The sequence below is a fragment of the Falco biarmicus genome, chromosome 10, assembly GCF_023638135.1.
Source record: "Falco biarmicus isolate bFalBia1 chromosome 10, bFalBia1.pri, whole genome shotgun sequence".
NCBI lineage: Eukaryota > Metazoa > Chordata > Aves > Falconiformes > Falconidae > Falco > Falco biarmicus.
Window position 1 is genome coordinate 33,031 of NC_079297.1, and position 17,145 is coordinate 50,175.

Here is a 17,145-nt window from a genome sequence, read left to right on the forward strand (position 1 = left end):
CTCTTGTCCTTCCACGTGCACTGCTGAGAAGAATCTGGACTCTCCCTCTCAACAGCCCCATAAGATCACTGAAAACAGCAGATATCCTCCTTCAGTTTCACTTCTGCAGGCACCCAGAGGACATCTGCCCACCAGCCAAAATAAAGCTAGATGAGTAGCTCTGAGCCGGGTTTCTATCACCTTCATGTCCAGCCTTAAAAGAGATTAACCCTGCCCTCCACATACACTTGCGTAGCTGAAGCACTTACACCCCACCAAAGAGACCATCCCATGGCCAGAGCTGAAGCAGACAGGAGGGCTGCAGCCAGGCTAGCACAGACCATCAGCCTGTGCAGGGCTCTGTGGCATATCCCCACAGGCATGGCAAGGGACAGTGACCCTCCATGCAGGCTCACCAGCCCCAGCCCCGCTCCTATGGGTGCTACCTGACAGGCAGTCGTGGCTTGATGTTGACAGGCGGCGGTGCGGGGACATCATTTGGAAACATGTCAATCCACATGTGCAAGGAGCCCTATTGAAGTAAGACAGCAGAGAGACTTCAGAGGAGACCACCCTCCAGCTCTTCAAGGAACAAGGGCTTGGTCCTGCAAGGGAAGCTCTCAACAAAAAAACACCGCTTGTCTCTCTCCACCCCCAGCACTTCAAAGTGACATGTGACTGCATTTTAGACAGGGCAAAAATTAAAACTATCAGAAATTGCTTATTTCCCTCCCCACTCTGCTCCCAAGAAAAAACATTTCAGCTCAACTAAATCAGTTTCAAACAGAAGCCAACATGTTCCTCACTCTTAACAAGCATACGATGATGCAATGCTTCAGCATAATCAAGAATACTAAGAAGTGATGAGTCTTACTCTCCCCTCCCCATGTGCATTTCCAGTGCCGAACAAAGCCAGAGTGACTGCGGAGCTCTGCTTTGTTACAGACCTCTGGTATCTGAGGGAACAGGAGATGGTCAAGTGCAGGACACTGAAATGGTCAAGTTCAGATTGCTGCACTGCATAAAATGGAGGATGAATGTTTCTCCTCCAGCCAACAGGGAGAACGGGGCTCTTGCAGGGGTGCAAAAGCAGCCGTGACAGGGGACAAAGCAGAGGAAGAGGCAGGGATAGGCAAGGACATTCACCCACCGTGGTGCATGGTGGCAGGGCTTAGAAGGCAGAGCAGGTCCCTTGCCACCCACACAGCATCCTCATCAGAGCACTGCTACACAGCCTGAGAAGACGGGAAGGACTCTGGGCCAGCAGCATTGTGACCACAACATCAATAGACAGAGGTCCCTTAAGGAAAGGGGTGTTCAGAAGCACTGCGAGAGGTCAGAGGGTGGATCTGAGCAAAGGACACCCACGGCCAATACTTCATAGTAGGGCCAGCCACCCACAGACACAGCTCCAGTTGCCCACCCAGGAAGGGACAATGCATGAGATCCATACCATGATGAGGAAACGGAAGGACAACAAGGGATCAGCTAGGGGACTGGGAATCAGCTGCCTGAAGGTCTTTCCTCAGAGCAATGTATAGGCCGGGCAAGGAAACACATCTTACCTGCACAAGTCCAGGGTTCTCCGGGTTGTACAGGGATCGGATCTCCACATGCTCTGGTACCAGCTTGTATCCGTACCCTGGCATCTCTTCCCAGTGCTGCAGGACGTACAAAGCCTTATGTTCATCATCCACTGACCAGTTCTCATCTGACGCTCCTCTCCTGTTCCTCACAGAGGCCTCTGCAGCAGGACACAGCCAGGCAGAAGATGAAGGCATCTGGCCAGCAAGAGCCATGTCAGGACATTAGTCACAGGCAGAAGTAAGAGAAGATGATGGACTGGGCAAACAAGCACCTCACCAGAAAAACAAAATGGAGAGAAGCAGGAGAGAAAGGATGAAGGGAATGAGTTCAATATGTTGCAGTGATGAGGAAAACTGTAGGCAGGAAGACAAACAAGCTAAGAGAAGTAAGAGGAAAAGGACAAAAAAGAATTTATTATGGCCCTGGGAAAAGGATGCAGGAGACACTGAGGAGGATGTGACCCTCTGAGTCAGTTTAAGTCCCCATGTCCCTGTGGTAGTGCCAACAGATCCAGATGAGAGGTTTTGCCCTATAAGTGCTCCACTTGGCAGTGACAAGCTGTGCTGTCTGTTAACAGTCTGTGCAATTGACTCATTTGGCACAGTAAAGCCAGGCAGCTCAAGACCAAATCCTGCTGGTGGAGAGAAAAGCAGAAACCAACAGGTGAGGACACAATGACCCACCCCTGTGTTTATGAAAACCATCTGCCCTTTCGGGATCAGTCTGAGACCAAAACGATCTCAAGTGGTCCCTGAGCTCAGCAGATGTTCACGGGGCACCAACTGCAGCCACATTTGAACCAGAGCCAGCTTTCAGGGGAACACCAGAGAAGCACCTTGTTTCTCCCTTCTCAGCTACCCAGTGACCTGAGAAAAGGTTAAAAAGAGCTTTTGGAGGCTCCTTGCCCTCTCCCGAGCAAGATTTCTTTCCCCTTCATGACATAAGCCACAGAGGACAGCAAAAAGCTGAGGAACAGCAGCACTGAAATGAACAGAAGGTGAAGTTGGCTGTACACTTAGCTGTCCCCTCTCTGGGCAGGTCAAGCACGGGGATCATCCTTCCTACAGGCTACACAGCATTGCCTTGTAGGGCCCAGCCATCCACAGGTGGGCCACATCTGCTCCATCCTTTCCTCCAGGCTGGATTTGATTGCACAGGTGCTGGCCATTGGAGAGAATGTGCTGAGCAGGACAGGCCTGTGCTCAGGGAAGTACTCAATCACTGCTGGTGGAGGGCATGAAAGGTTGATGTGTTCTTGGACATCTGTGCCCCTGGCTCAGGGTTTGTAACGTCAGTAAGGAGGAAAGAAAAATGGCAAAGGAGAAGCAGAAGCTGCCCACAAGGATAAAATCAACAGTCGTGAGAAGCCAAGGGGAGTCACCCAATGCACCCAAAGCCACGAGAGCAGAAAGCATCCCTGAATGACAAAGCCAGCCAAAAACAGGAAAGGAGACTGAACACTCCCCACCCTAAAAAATAATTAAAAAAGGATGCCAGTATCTTGCTGCTGGTGCTCACAAGCAGATGGAGGTAGAGCTTTGTGCCAGCATCAGCCACCAGAATAAGCTACGCCGGCAAACCCCTGTGCACATCACTGCTGTGCAAGTGGATTTACTTAGCTCCACCCGCTGCCCGGGAAGCCACTTTGGGACCTGATGGCCTGGATCATGTCTTCCAGGGCAACATCACTGAAACCAGGCCACTGAGCACTGAGGATGCTTCCCATGGTAACCCAGAAAGCTGGGCCATGCAGGGCATAGAGTGGGGGCAGCTGGACTGGATACTTCAGGGAAGAGAGGCTGGTAGGTTCCCAGACCTCTCACCAGCATGTGCACTGCTGAGCACAGACACCCACTTAAGGGAGCAGTCATTGTGTTCTCCAAGCCCTCTGTACCTTCAGGAAAAGCCTCTGGGGGGACCTTGAATATTTTATTGTCCACTTTGACCTCCTCCCGTCTGTACTCTGGTGCAGGGAGCAAATTTTTCTTGCATAAGCTATCCAAGATCTGTGTGGGTTTGAAAGCATCTCGCCACATGTTGTAGCTGTTTCTGCATGGAAAGGAGAACATCGAGAGCATCTTCAGCTTAGACATAACATGTTTTTTTCCTAGGCTGTGAAATGCCCTGCCTTCCCTACAGCACAGGCTATGCCACCAAATCCCTGCTCAGATTTTCACTGGGAAAACCACGGGGACACAAAAGCTTAATGAATGAAAAACTTAACAAACTTCTCCTCCCCGAAAGCAAGCCAGGCTTGCACCCCACAGAACCATTAGCTTCAGAGTAGTAACAGGAGAAATTCCAGCTGCAGCTTGGGAGAGAGGTTTTAGCAGTGCTGGGGACTCAACTCCATGCACACAGCTTATTCTCCAGTAGCAGGGTAGGCGAAGTTTACAGAAAGCTGGCCAGCGACACCAGAGAATCGATACTGAATGAGGCCAGAGAAAAACAGATGTCATGAATCTTGCTGCTCACAGAATTAGCTGCTACCAGAGAAATGGCCCTAATTCCTGAAAGAGCTCAAAATCACATCATTGTCAAGGGAGCGCTTTTCTCATAGAACACCAACATGAAAGCATTGAAGAATTTTTTGCTACTGTACACAAAATATGTAAGTCTGCAGTAGAAATGAGAGCTATCACAGGAAGCTGGTAGGAATCTAAAGGAGATGGAGTTATCCATGTAATTTGTAGTCAATCTGTGGAGCACCTGCTCAAAGGATACTGTGGATGCCAGCTCCGTCCTGCAAAACTGGAGGTGCTCTGCTACCCACCCAAGCAGTACATGAGAAGAACGTGTCTCACGGCCCTAGTGTCACACCGGTACCTACATGTCATACTGAGAAGCCACTCCACAGTTGGCCCTGTGCTTGCTGTAGAATCGATTCTCCAGGTCAATCTTGGTCTCCCCAATCAGATCATCAGATCCAACCAAGTCATGGTCAAATATTGCCACAGTGAGTTCTGATTCCATGGGAAAGGACACTGTCAGCTCCACAACTCTGGACAGAAGCAAATGGGGAAAGTACAATCAGCAAAGAGGATGGAAATGAAACACATGCTCTGCTTGGATCATCCTATGCATTTAACAACTGTATTTGACAATTCAAAGATAGAGTTTGGTTCTCTGTAAATCCAGCGTGTGCAGTTTTCAGTGTGCCTGTTCAAATAAATTAGTTACTTTTCCAGGAACATATGCCCTTGGATAGAGGTCTTGGAGCTCGGGAAAAAGCTCCCTAATGTTCTGTTGCTGCTTGGCTCGCTACTTTATCTTAATCAAGCCCTTGGGAGTACTCCCTTCCTAACCCAAAACACTTAGGGCTCCTGTGTCAGCTGGAAGCACAAGACATGCCTGGGACCTTTGTGTTACAGCACAAGATTCTCTAGCAGAAAGGAACAGAAGACCACAGATACTAGGCCACAGCCTGAGCCCAGATTTGTACTATTCCTATTAAACCTGCTAGATGAAAATTTCCTGCATACTCTCCAAACACAGGATTGAGCTGCTTTGGGATGTATCGCTCCTTTGTGTCCTTCTGCTCCTGCCCCACAGTCACCATCACGTAGGGATCTGCCTTGCCATTGGGGTCTGCTGGAGACAGGTTCGTAGCCTAGAATACACAAGAGGTACTGCCATATGTCAGCTGCAGAGAGCAACCTGCACAAGGAACACTGCACAGGCCTGAGACCATCCAAGCCTGCTGCTCAGGTCCCTCCAGCAGCTGCCCCAGAACAGAAACAGTCACATTTGCACACAAATCCCCACTCAACAAGCTACCGATGTCTTCAGTGTCAGACCACCTGCTTGCCCATGGACTCAAAGCAGGTAAGTAGAGCCAAGAAACACACATCTGGATTTTTAGCACCTCCTGAAGCTATGCAGCATGGAAAGGTCCCCCTGGACAAGACACAGCTGACTTCCTCTGGGCTGGCAGAGCCTTCAAGCCAGCATTGAGTGTTTCACAGGTGCCACTTGTATATTTACTGAGCAGAGAATGGCAGGAGGTCCACAGGGAGGGACATCACTGCCACCACCACCACCAGAGACTTACCTTAATGATGTAAACTCTTACAAGAACCTTGATGGGTCTGTTTCTTGGAACGCCCTGGGAGACCTTGGGCTTTGCACCAGCTTCCTCAGTGGGGTAGACATAGAAGGAACCCTGCAGAAAAGACACTGCAAGTAACAATCAGATACAAAAGATAGTATCTCAGACAGGATTGGAGCCACCAAGACCAGCTTCGCCTGCCAAATGAAAGACTAGAGCCATGCAGACCACAGATACCATGGACCCATGCAGACAGTCCTTTCCAAAGGCATTATCACATCCACATGGCCCAGGTAGTCCCTGTTTGCAAGTTAGGCTGTAGGCTGTCAGACCACTGCCAATGCTGTAAAATCTGAACATTTCCAGGCACACTTTGGACTGCCAAAGGCAGGGGCACCAAAGGTTTTCTAGGGACCTTCTTAAATCAACTTCTGTAGTTGATATTTCAGAGACTTCAAGATCTCCTGGGTGGGAAGATAGTGCCTCTTTTAAACAAGTCCTTTATGCTTCATGTTTTCTCTTTGCAAGAGCTAAAAAATCTAAATCAACTAACAAAGAACTACAGTATACAACTGCTTCAACAGGTACCAACGGTACCTGGCCATGCTGCACCGTGGCCTCACATCACCTTGCACAAACATGCACTCTCCAAGGCTTTGCTGGTGTCAGGCACCTGTCTGAAATGCAGGTTTTCCTAAGGATTTTCTTACACATGCAGTACATATGTAATTCAAATGATACAGTACCTTGTACTTCCCCACAAAATGTTCATCCTCGTTTCCATCTTCATCCTCACTTGCTTTGCCACGATGAAGGGGGAAAATACACAGCCAGTCTTCAAAATTACCAAACTCATTTTCCAGCTCAGAGTTGTAGATCTGAAATAAGTACAAAGTAATTTTTGGGCCTTTTCCGGCCATCTTAAAGGGGAGGAGAGTCAGAAAGATCATCCCTTCTGCGCTTCAACTATTTCATCTGGTCCTACCTTACCCCTGTATTATTCAGTGCCGAGTGCTATTGTTTTCCCTTATCCCCCTAGGTCCCTCCTCAGGTACGCACACACATCCCAGCTTGGCTCCAAGGTCTCGCTAGCTGTTTCAAAGCCCAGCAACAATGGGGCCCCAGTGCACACTGCAGGTTCTCCTCCCAGTCTATAAATTCCAGTGCAGGGAGGTGAGGACAACAAGGACAAAGAGCCGGGGTTGAAAAAGGCCAGATCTGTCACTCCAATAATGCAACAACCTGAAGGGTGGCGATGATCTTCCTCTTGGGTCGAGCAGGTTCAGCTTCAATTGCTATCTCATCTTCTGCTTCCACATCTATGGAGGATGCATTTAAATTCCCACCTTCTAGAAACGGCAATAAGAGATTAAGAAACACTCTGGCCTCTCCCATCATCTCAAGTATCTGTCCATAAAATGACCCCAGCAATAGCTTTTGCTTTCGCCCAGGGCTCTGAACTGCGTCAGGGTAACCAGAGCCATTGCTGTCTAACCAGGTGGCTCTACAGCATCTCAGGTTTCCCAGCAAAGAAAGCCTCTCCTGAAATAGGGTTTACATAATTTCTATACTTACTGTCTCACCTCCCCAGGTCATTCCTAGGCGTGTCACTGCTTACACCTCCACAAACCTGAGCCTGCAGCTTTAACACTGTTCTAGATCACCTGTTTGCTATTACTGTCTTTGTGTTACCTTGAAGTGAATCCTCTAGCCCAGGTGAGTACCCCATGGGCACAGAATCATGTGCAGCTCCTGAACAGTTTTGCCTCTCCACCATCCTCTCTCCATCCCACCTTTGCTTCCTGCTCTCATCTTGCCAATCCCATGAGCCTTGCAGCTGATCTTTCTGTGGGTTTTTGCTCACTCAGGAAGGCACTTGCTTCAGCACAATTTTCCATACTTTGCTGAGGGAAGTTTGGTGTTTAAACTTGAAATAGCCTTTGTTAGCCCTTGCCAACGTTTCCAGTCTCTCTGCTTCCTTTTGTGTTGTTTTTGCTGAATGTTGCAAAGCTGTTGCCTGCTCAGATACCATTCCCACAAGCCCAGCACCCTCTGGGATGGTGCAAGTCGTGACTCTTCCCCACAGAAAAGCTGGATGTTGCTAGAGGACTCACCTGCATCATTCACGTCATCATTCTCAACATCTTCCTCATCACTGTGTGTCTGAAACACAAACAGTTACCCCACTTCCCTGACAGCAAAGGTGTCTGCATCCAAGCACAGGCCTGTCAAAGCTTTCAAGCCAGGAGAGTCAGTAATACCTAGCCTGAGATCATTTAGCATTAACATCATTGCAGGATGGTATCCAGTGAGTGCCTTAATGACTTTTGCTCTTCCCCCAGATCCTCCTGCTGTTTTTTTTGTTGTTGAGATTTAAGGGACATGGGGCAAGGAAAGAAATCTGGGGCAGACCAGCTCCCATAGCACATCCTGGGAAGACAGTCAGGACAGAAAGTAAGCAGCATGAAAGCCCCTGCACCGCAGCTAAAATCAGCAATGTCACATTTTCAGGAGTGCCTCAGCAAAAATCCAGTTGCATTCTCAAAACCACTTGGGCACCTAGCCTCATGGATGTGTCAGCACCCATTGTCTGCTGAAATCAGTCCAGCTGGTGCACGCTTGATACCTGAACACCTCAAATGCGCTTGACACACAAAAGCCCACATCTTCCTGCAGATCCATGCCAGGTGGGCTCCTAAGACACTCAGTGCTGTTGAAAGCATGCTCCTCAAGCCAGTGCAGCTACTTTTCCCCTCTGCTGACAGCTATCACAAAAGGTTACCTGGTTATACAGCTCCTTCAGGGACTCATAGTACTTGGACCACCAATCCAGTTCTTCGAGCTCTGGTTTTTCCTCTTCATATTCATCCTCCTTCTTTACAAGCTTATTGATGCAAATTTTCTTCAAAGGAGCCTCCAAAGAACGGAGAAAGGGGTTCAGAGGGAGGAAATGACCACCCAGGACACCCATGCACCCTGCTCTAGTACCCTGCGAGCCTCTGGTAGAGGCTCAGCTTTCAGGCAGAGCACAGGAGCTGCAAAGCTACACACAGCCCCAGGTTTGTGCTTTTCTACAAAAGCAGCAGTTTTCAAGGCACTAGGCAATGTAGCTCTCCTCCCTGTGCCAGAGCCTGGACATGCAACGGTGCCAATGAACAGGCAGGAGAGAGGAGTGTTTGAGTCCAGAGCAAAAAATTATGGTTGAAACCTAACTCTGAACTTCTGAACATTATTTTTTGTTTTGAATGCTTGTAACCTTCAGTTTGGCTCTCCAAACTTCAAAATTTGCTATGTCAAATACATCACTCACCTTCACAAGACTCAGGGGGTGAGTGCTGGGACGTGGGTCACCAGCTGCTGGGGCAATGTTTACCACAGTCTCAGAAGGAAGATGCTGGGATGAGACTTTCTGAGCTGAGACGAAGAGAAAGAGTTTCAAGTTTCCATGCATTTATTCCTACTTTTTGTCCCGTTGTTATTCCACAGGAAAACCCTCCCTGTTACCTCACTATAGTGTGATTGCTTTGAAAGCCTTTGACAGCAGACCCTACAAAAATATTACAGGAAATACAAGTACAGTGCTGAGACTGGACACCATGATCAACATGCTTGTTGCTGACTCCCAGGAATTCAGATTTATGAGATACACCTTCCGTACTTGGAAATAATCACAGATGTATCAATCCTTTGCTTCTTCCCTTTTGTGCTGTATTTATTTGCATACCTCTAGATCAGGAGCTCTGGCTGTCACTATCACAGAACTATTTAGTGAATCTATTACCCAATGAACAGACCCAACGATGGGATGGGAGAGAAGCGTAAACCTTTCAATCCCTGGTCCTAGTGGACCAGCTCCCTAAAGCTTGATGGAGGCCTCACTGGGGACAGATCTCTAGCCTGGCTACACAAGGGGCTGAAACAGCTAAATACAATAGTCCTTCCCAGGCTAAACATCTCAGATTCTATACACAAACTTTCCACAGGGATAAGTTACTGTCTAGTATATAGCCCCAGCTAAACGTCCTTCTGGATAAAAACGTCTTCATGAGCCATTCTCCCTCCTCTACTTTCTACAAATGTAAGGCACACAGTGCCTGGGAAAGAGATCCCAAGGAGGTGCCACATTCACAGATGAACAGTCCTGCCAGTGTGGTAGGGAGGCAAACATTAAGCTAACCTTGGAGAAAACAGTAAGTTGCCCTTTGCCGTCCCCAAAGAGGGATGCCAGCCCTTACACAGCACAACCGCTTGGCTGATGCTGCTTCCTGAACGCCAGTCTGGAGACAAGTGCTACAGACCAGGATCACAACCTGCCTCCAGCCCTACCCTGCCCCACGCTGTGCTTTTTCTGGGCATCTTGTGGATCTTGGGAGAGGGCTTTGCTGCCTGGCTAGTAGGGAGTGGAAGGGCCACAGATCTCTGCCACTGGCAGAACCTGCCTGCTGCCTCCATGGGAACCTCACCAAGCAGCTCACCTTTGAGCACATCTTCTGGCTCCTCCTCCAGCTCTCTGGGAGAGAATTTCATCACATCAGACACAATGTGGGTACCCACCAGCACAGTGCGTCCAAACGCCCGCTTCTCCACCACAAAGATACTGAGAGGAGGGTGCAGGTAGACCTGCTCTGGGAGCTCCTGCAAAAGAACCACACATGGGGCTCACAGGAGCAAGGATGATACCCATGGCAGCCTGACCGCAGGCAGGGAGGTCTGATGGCGCACCTTGCGGCACTGCCCAAAAGCCAAAGACTTGTAGTGACAAGTAATGGCTGAGACTGCCCTTGGTGGGCAATTTCATGAAGGTTTTCATGTGCAGCTGAACCACGTGGCCACGTGAGAGCAAAACCCAAGGGGCAAGCTCCCCTCCTGTTACCTTGCCACAAGCACACAGGCAGTACATGTGTGCAGGACAGCCACAGCGCACCCTGGCATGGCAGGATCCCCGTTCCCACTCACCACGTCCATGTATTTGACCAGCTCAGTGAAGTTGGGGTTTTCTTTGTAGGCCACAATCACCTCTGACTCCACCTTCTTGCCAGCACATTCAATGATCACCTGGGGCTGATCCACCTCAAACAAGTTCACCCGCTTCAGGTTCCGCAGGCCCCAGAACAGGATCTGAAGCACAACATGAAGCTTCAGAGCTGCTTGAGACAAGCCAGGCATGGCACGGCCATGCAACCTGCAACCTTTCCTTGTGCCGCAACCCGCCTCACCTTGCAGGACACAGACCCCAAGAGAGGCATGAGGCAACCCTCCCAAGCCAGCTGCCCAAGGGCTCTGGCTTTTAAACTCCTGAGACCGTTTCTCCCTCATGTCAAGCACCCCGTTTTTGGCATCTTCTCAGGCCTCAAAGGGACATTTTAGCTCCAAACCCAACTACCCCCCTAAGTCATGCCCTCTGCATAGGCCAGCTGTGCTGTCCAGTTGGGGCAGGCCAGCAGGAGCCAGCCCAGCAGAAGGCAGCGTACCTCTATGCGGAACTCCTTCAGCACCGGGCGGATGCCCTCAGGAATGATGAACCGTCCAGCATGGGGGTCTCCCAGGTAGTCAGGTTCCTTGGGCTCCACGTCCTCAGGCACCGATGGCTGAACAGGTGGAGCCAGAGCACACCAAGTGATGAAAGCCACTTCTACTCCATGCCATGCACCCTCTCCCTCCCCTCTTGATCTGTGCTCACACGCTTTGTCCCTGCAGCCTCCCTTCAGCTGAAAGCCAGATATGGCTTTCACCAGAGAATCCTCTGGTGGGCCGTGCAACAAGCTCCTCACATACACAGCTCTCCCCAGAGAGCTGGCAACCACATGCAGGTTCCTACAAGCCCGTTACCTCCAAATAACCACTGTAATCCAGTTCAATCAGCTCAAAAGTGCCAATGAGCTCTCCCACTGCTTTGGTGCCTTTGTAGAAATCAAAGAACTGCAGGGCAGGTTTGGTGTACGGCTCATCAACCAACTTCACCTGTGGAACGGCAAAGGCCTGGCCAAGGAACTCGGGAGAACCCTGCAGGAAAGAGGGGAATGGGTCAAAGCATCCCTGTGTTATCTCACCACCTCAAAGAAAAGACCACCCCTAATTCCAGCCAACCTGGCACAGTACAAGACTGCTCTTCCACCTTTGCCATCCTCTGATTTCCTCTGCTCCATCCAGAGCCAGAAACAGATTACATGTGCCTGTAGCAGCTCCTCTTAACCCTCCTCTCCATCTCCATGCAGAACTGGACAAATGGCCTGGGACCATGCAGCAGAGGACATCTAAAGCTAGATCAGGTTTCTCAGTCTCCTCCAGCCAGAGTTTGAATGTCTCCAAGGACAGACAGCCCACAAGCTCTCTGAGGTACAGGCCCAATGTTTTCTGGGTGAAAATTGCTTCCTTATATCAAGCTGGATTTTCTTCTTGTTCCAACTTGCATCCATAGTCTATCATCCTGCCCCTGGGTGCCTCCAGAAGAAGTCTGACTTCTCCTTTTCTGCCCTCTCCCATCAGGCAGCTGCAGGCAGCAATAAGACACTGTCTTTGCCTCATCTTCTCCAGGCTGAATATACCCAGCTGTCCACCTCTCCTCACTCTGTCCTGTGCTCCAGTCCCAACCCTCTTGGTGGCCTCCTTTGGACTCACTCCAATATGTCAGTGTCTTGCACTGGGACCCAGGAAATGGTCCCAGGAAAGCTGCTCAGGAGAAATCCGGTGTGAGTTACACCATTTCCCTAATGATAACGAAGGGGGTGCAGGAGAGGAGCGTGACTTCGAAGTACTAATGAAGGCAGACAACAGACTGAAGAGCAATGGAAGATGACACCTGGGAGACAGAGGATAAGGAAGGGCTCCAAGAGCTACATCACCTCCCCTGATTACAAGCCCTCTGCAATGTGAGCCTGCTGAGGAAGTGGGGCAGGCAGCTGGGAGATGTGCAGTGCTTCTCCAGAGAGGAGAGATCTGAGATCCACGAGCACTCATCAAGCCCTGGCTCAGAGCATCTCTGAGCCACCTGCACACTGCAGCCAGCAGCTTCACCCCAGCTTATAGCAGAAGTCTGCATAAAGTCTCAGCCACAGCCCTCAGGACTCACCACCACCAGTGGACCAGGATCAAGCTGCATCATGATCACACCAAACAGAGGTGTGGCTCCTAAATACCTCATGCACACAGAGCTCCTCTGCCTTCTCTGTCCTCAAGAAGACAGCAGGAGGGCAGCAACGCCATACTTACAAATTTATTGTGGCTGAAAAGGTTGATTATAATGATGGGGGTCTCTGTTTTCAACTCTTCTTTTTTCCCATCAATAATGAGCTGGTCAAACAGAAGTAGCTCATTCCACAAGGGGCTCAGTGTCTCCTCCAGCATCTGCAGACAGACAGGAGGCCTGAGCGTACCACAGCCAATGGAAACAAACCACATGCACTTTGTAAAGAGAGTAAGAAAGCACAGGCTGATCCCTCCTTCCACGCAGCCACAGGCAGCCGCTGTCTGGCAGCAGAAAAGATGGTTGAAGTGTGAAATCAGCACTTGGGATCAACATGCCAATCAACCTTTGAAATCCTGTTCAAAGACACATGTGTTTTGTCAAGTGTTCCCTGAACATAGTCACACTGCCCAGGGCACACAGATACCCTGTGCCTGGAGATACAAAATTTCCAGGAAGACTGCCCTATCACTGGCCTTCAATGTGTCAGTGAGGACAAGATGATTTTTCTCTTCCCAAGTCCCCAAGAAAGCAGAGGCAAGAGTTCAAGCGGTCTCACCCTGGTGGTCTGGCAATAAGTTGAAAACACCACTCTCACAAAGGGATCTGAAAGGCCATTGTCATCTGCAGGGAGTATCCCTCGAGCCTGATACAGATGGGCTCGGAGCTGGAAATAGCTGAAATCTGGCAAGAAAAAGAGAACAGACGTCCCAGTTCCCCAATTCAGCCCTGTGTGAGACCAAAAAACGCATGAAGAAAGAGGGCCAGCCAGGTAGGAGTGGGCACATCCTGCAAGGAATGGGTACCACTTCTAGGGGCACTCACTGTGGTTCTCAGAAGGCCGGCACATCTCAAAAAGTTTGGCTGAGCAAGACAAACTCAGCAGGCTCCCCAGAGACCTCTGGTTAGGACATGACATGTGAAATGTGCAGTGATCTGCTGTGAGCACCCTCAGGAGAGCAAATTGGACCTGCTGGTCCCAGTCATGCCTTGGAAATGATAAGCCAGGTCCTGCTTGTTGGACACTGACCCTGGGACAGGCCCTCTCTCCTCTCCTGCTAACAGTGAAGCCATGGAAAAGTGGCATCTGCACTCACCATCCCTGCTGAGCCAGCTGGGAAGACTGTATGCCAAGAGCTGGGCTATCTCCTGTCCACTCTCAGAGAGGTACTTGAACTCCTCAGGCAGCTCCATCAAACAGTTCTTTGCATATTTGGTTACCCCAAGCCACATGTAGATTTCCAATTTGGCAAAGATCTCACCAGTGTGTAAGCCAGGGACCTGGAAGCACAGGAAATTTAGTAGGCTTCCCATCCTATTCATGCCCCCCCTTCAGACCAAGATGATCACCATCAGCCAGTGACCGACCAGAGCATAAGAGACAGAGCACCACACAGGGAGGCAAAACGCAGTGGTGGAGCAAGAGCTGTTTCCTTGTGAACTCCCAGATTTCAGGAAGGAAGGCTGGAAGCAAGGAAGGAGAAGCACTGTGAAGCAAGCAAGGGCACACCGTTTTGGTACAAACCCTACCTTCATAAAGACAGTCTGGATCTTTGCACAGTCCTTGCCTTTCTCCTCCTCAACTACCGAGTAGAGAATGTTCTGTGCAGGAATTCTTGCATATGCCACACGCCTGTTGTTGCTGAGCATCCAGACAAGTACATCGGGGAGGGTGCACTGGGGCTGAAGGAAAGAAAGAGAGGAACATCACAGCAGAAGAACAGCACATATCTTGTCTTCCCTCCACTGACACAGTGAAAGCTTCATCTCCTTGCAGGAAGGACTGCACAGTGCTTTGGAGATCCAGAAGCAAATGAAGGGCCTAATGTTGGGCACATGCTTCTGAGAGTCAGCCCTGCAGGTATCATGGTCTAACACCAGCTGGCAACTAAGCCCCACACAGCTGCTTGCTCAGCCCCCTCCCAGTGGGATAGGGGAGAGAATAAAAGTGAGAAAACTTGTGAGTTAAGGACAGTTTAATAGGCAAAGCCAAAGCTGCATGCACAAGCAAAGCAAAACAAAGAATTCATTCACCATTTCCCATCAGCAGGCAGGTGTTGAGCCATCTCCAGCATGTGTAATAGTTACTTGGGAAGGCAAATGCCTTGTTTTGCTTTGATGGCGTGCACGGCTTTTGCTTTACCTATTAAACTGTCTTTATCTCAACCCATGAATTTTCTTACTTCTACTCTTCCAGTCTTCTCCCCCATCCCACTGTGGGGTGAGTGAGTGAGTGAGTGGCTGTGTGGGGCTTAAGTCACTGGATGGGGTTAATCCATGACAGAGACCTTATTTCAATGCAAGTTTCAATTTGCAGAATGCGTCCAGGGTCAGTCCCTGGTGGGACTGCAGGTAGCACAGGTGAGACTGTTTTCCCAGGCAGACTGCCCACAGTCCCACTGCAGGCACAGCCTTGGGCTGGCCAGGCAGAAAGGGCAGGGAGGCCTGGGTGGCCTGGAGCTGGCCCAGCTCTGCCTCCAGCTCACCACTGAGCTGCTTGGAACCCTGCAGAGCTGCCTAGATTCATCCCTCAAAAGAGCTATTGCATGAAAGAAGGTAACTTCCAGCAGCTGAAACCTGGATTTTACACAGCAAGGAAAGATAGCAGAGGAAAAGCCCCAACTCAAGCTAGCAAGAGCCCTGGCAGCCAGCCCAGAGCCTTCTCCTTGCCTGTACCCTCTCCTGCTCGGAAACAAGGTGCCCTGGGAGCAGCTGTACCTCTTTAGCCATGAAGCGTAGCTTTGCCAGGATCCTCCTTGTCTCCTTAACCTTCTCCTTGACATTGGCTTGAGTCAGCCGCTGCCTCACGCGGAGCCCCTGCTTTGCATACAGGACCTGAACAGAGAGCACAGCTGTCACACAGCCTGTCATGACCCAGGCATGCCACGCTGGCACCCATCATGGGGGCTCTGAAGGGGAGCATCCATGTGCTGATTGTGTCCATCCTGCCCCATTGTGCCTGACCTCCACCACAGCTCGCTTCCCAGCTGCCGAGAGCAAACCTCCATGAACCTGTCAAAAGCCATTTAGTGAAGGGTGCCTAGAACTGGATACTCCAATAACTCACCAGCTCTGACAATACCAGCTGGTAACAGAAATCCATGGGCTTTTGCATCATTTGGGGCAGAAAGATGTATGAGGAATAAACATTTCAGAAGCTGGTGGTCTAAGGGTCCAGATAGTGCCTGAGGGAGGCTTTGCACAAGGAGCAACTTGGGGCCACAAAAATAGGGGAATACGAAGATGTAGGAAACTGGAAGACGGGGCTAGGCTTTTATGTCCATTAGTTGACAGTGTACACATCTGAGGAAAGACTTCGTGATGAACCAAAACTAATAATATTCCTAAGGAATTCAGGGAGCAAACCCAGTATGGACGGACAAGGCCAGAAACTCATCTCTTCAGCTGGTTCTCTCTTTCAGAGAGTCTCAGACTTAGAAGAGTACCTTCACCATAACTCAGGTGATCTTCAGGGAGGCAGACAGAAGGGAGCTGGGACCCAGACATGCCTAAATTTTACTTCCTGCTGCTCTCATTGCATTTTGGTCAGCTTTTCAAAGGTATGTAGTCTGGCGGGGACTATGAATACAGCCACATACTCTGCTGTGTGTGGATGAAAGGTATGTAACTGTGCTGTCATTCAGCTAGCTGGTCTTCTCTGCAGGATTACAAGTGCCTACACGTCACCATCCTCAGGCAGATGGATGGCTGTTGTAGATCTTCTGGATGGGTATCCAGCCTATGGGCTGAGTTTCCAGGGGCACTGGGTCTCAGTGAGCTTCCGCAAAATGGTCTGCAGGAATAGCCTGTGCCAGAAGGCCTCCAGCAACCAAATGGGCAGCAACATGCATGTGCTCAGCCACACTGGTCCCACAGGAGAGGAAGGATGGCATCAGAGCACAACAGCATGTGCATAAAACTGGAGGCAGCACGGCCAGTCCCTGCTTCTGTTCCTTGTGCTGGAAGCTGTATTTCTCTGAGCAGAGGTTGGAGATGCTGCAGTAAAAACCTATAACTGATACCATGAGTCTTAGCCCCAACTTTCCTTCCTAGTCTCAGTTCTAGCTGGTCCTCCAGAAGCATTCCCCAGAGTGGGGGCTGCACAGGCTCCCACCGCCACCACCAAGCCCCATAGCTTACAATGTTGCGCATCAGGTATTTCATCCGACATCTGTCGAGGTTGTTTGGATGTGCCATTGTTTTTCTCTCTGTGCTGAGTGAATACTGCCTGCAATGAGAAAAGCTGCACAGGCTCTGCATCCCCTGCACCCAGCAAGCAGCACACAGCTCACACAGCAGGGGCACAAGCTCCAAATCCCTGGTACTAATCTGGATGTATCAGAAATCC

At 50.1% G+C, this 17,145-nt stretch overlaps 1 protein-coding gene across 33 annotated transcripts in view; it reads right to left on the reverse strand.

Annotated features, from left to right (window-relative positions):
* Positions 1–17,145, reverse strand: part of LOC130155889 (fer-1-like protein 4) — an 88,828-nt gene that overhangs the window by 5,586 nt on the left and 66,097 nt on the right. For 20 of the 33 annotated variants that reach the window (XM_056353753.1, XM_056353766.1, XM_056353754.1 and 17 more), the window contains 21 exons: positions 16,938–17,025; positions 15,516–15,632; positions 14,328–14,480; positions 13,895–14,078; positions 13,357–13,481; positions 12,824–12,958; positions 11,444–11,617; positions 11,086–11,202; positions 10,571–10,732; positions 10,090–10,249; positions 8,925–9,028; positions 8,397–8,528; positions 7,729–7,777; positions 6,857–6,963; positions 6,361–6,492; positions 5,618–5,728; positions 5,049–5,176; positions 4,397–4,567; positions 3,461–3,615; positions 1,545–1,723; positions 426–511 (listed from right to left, as the gene is read on the reverse strand). In XM_056353753.1, the coding sequence (XP_056209728.1) occupies positions 426–511; positions 1,545–1,723; positions 3,461–3,615; positions 4,397–4,567; positions 5,049–5,176; positions 5,618–5,728; positions 6,361–6,492; positions 6,857–6,963; positions 7,729–7,777; positions 8,397–8,528; positions 8,925–9,028; positions 10,090–10,249; positions 10,571–10,732; positions 11,086–11,202; positions 11,444–11,617; positions 12,824–12,958; positions 13,357–13,481; positions 13,895–14,078; positions 14,328–14,480; positions 15,516–15,632; positions 16,938–17,025 (2,769 nt within the window). Of the gene's footprint in view, positions 1–425; positions 1,306–1,544; positions 1,761–3,460; positions 3,616–4,396; positions 4,568–5,048; positions 5,177–5,617; positions 5,729–6,360; positions 6,493–6,856; positions 6,964–7,728; positions 7,778–8,396; positions 8,529–8,924; positions 9,029–10,089; positions 10,250–10,570; positions 10,733–11,085; positions 11,203–11,443; positions 11,618–12,823; positions 12,959–13,356; positions 13,482–13,894; positions 14,079–14,327; positions 14,481–15,515; positions 15,633–16,937; positions 17,026–17,145 lie in introns of those variants that run through there. The other 13 variants (XR_008824245.1, XR_008824244.1, XR_008824243.1 and 10 more) reach the window with 11 other exon arrangements.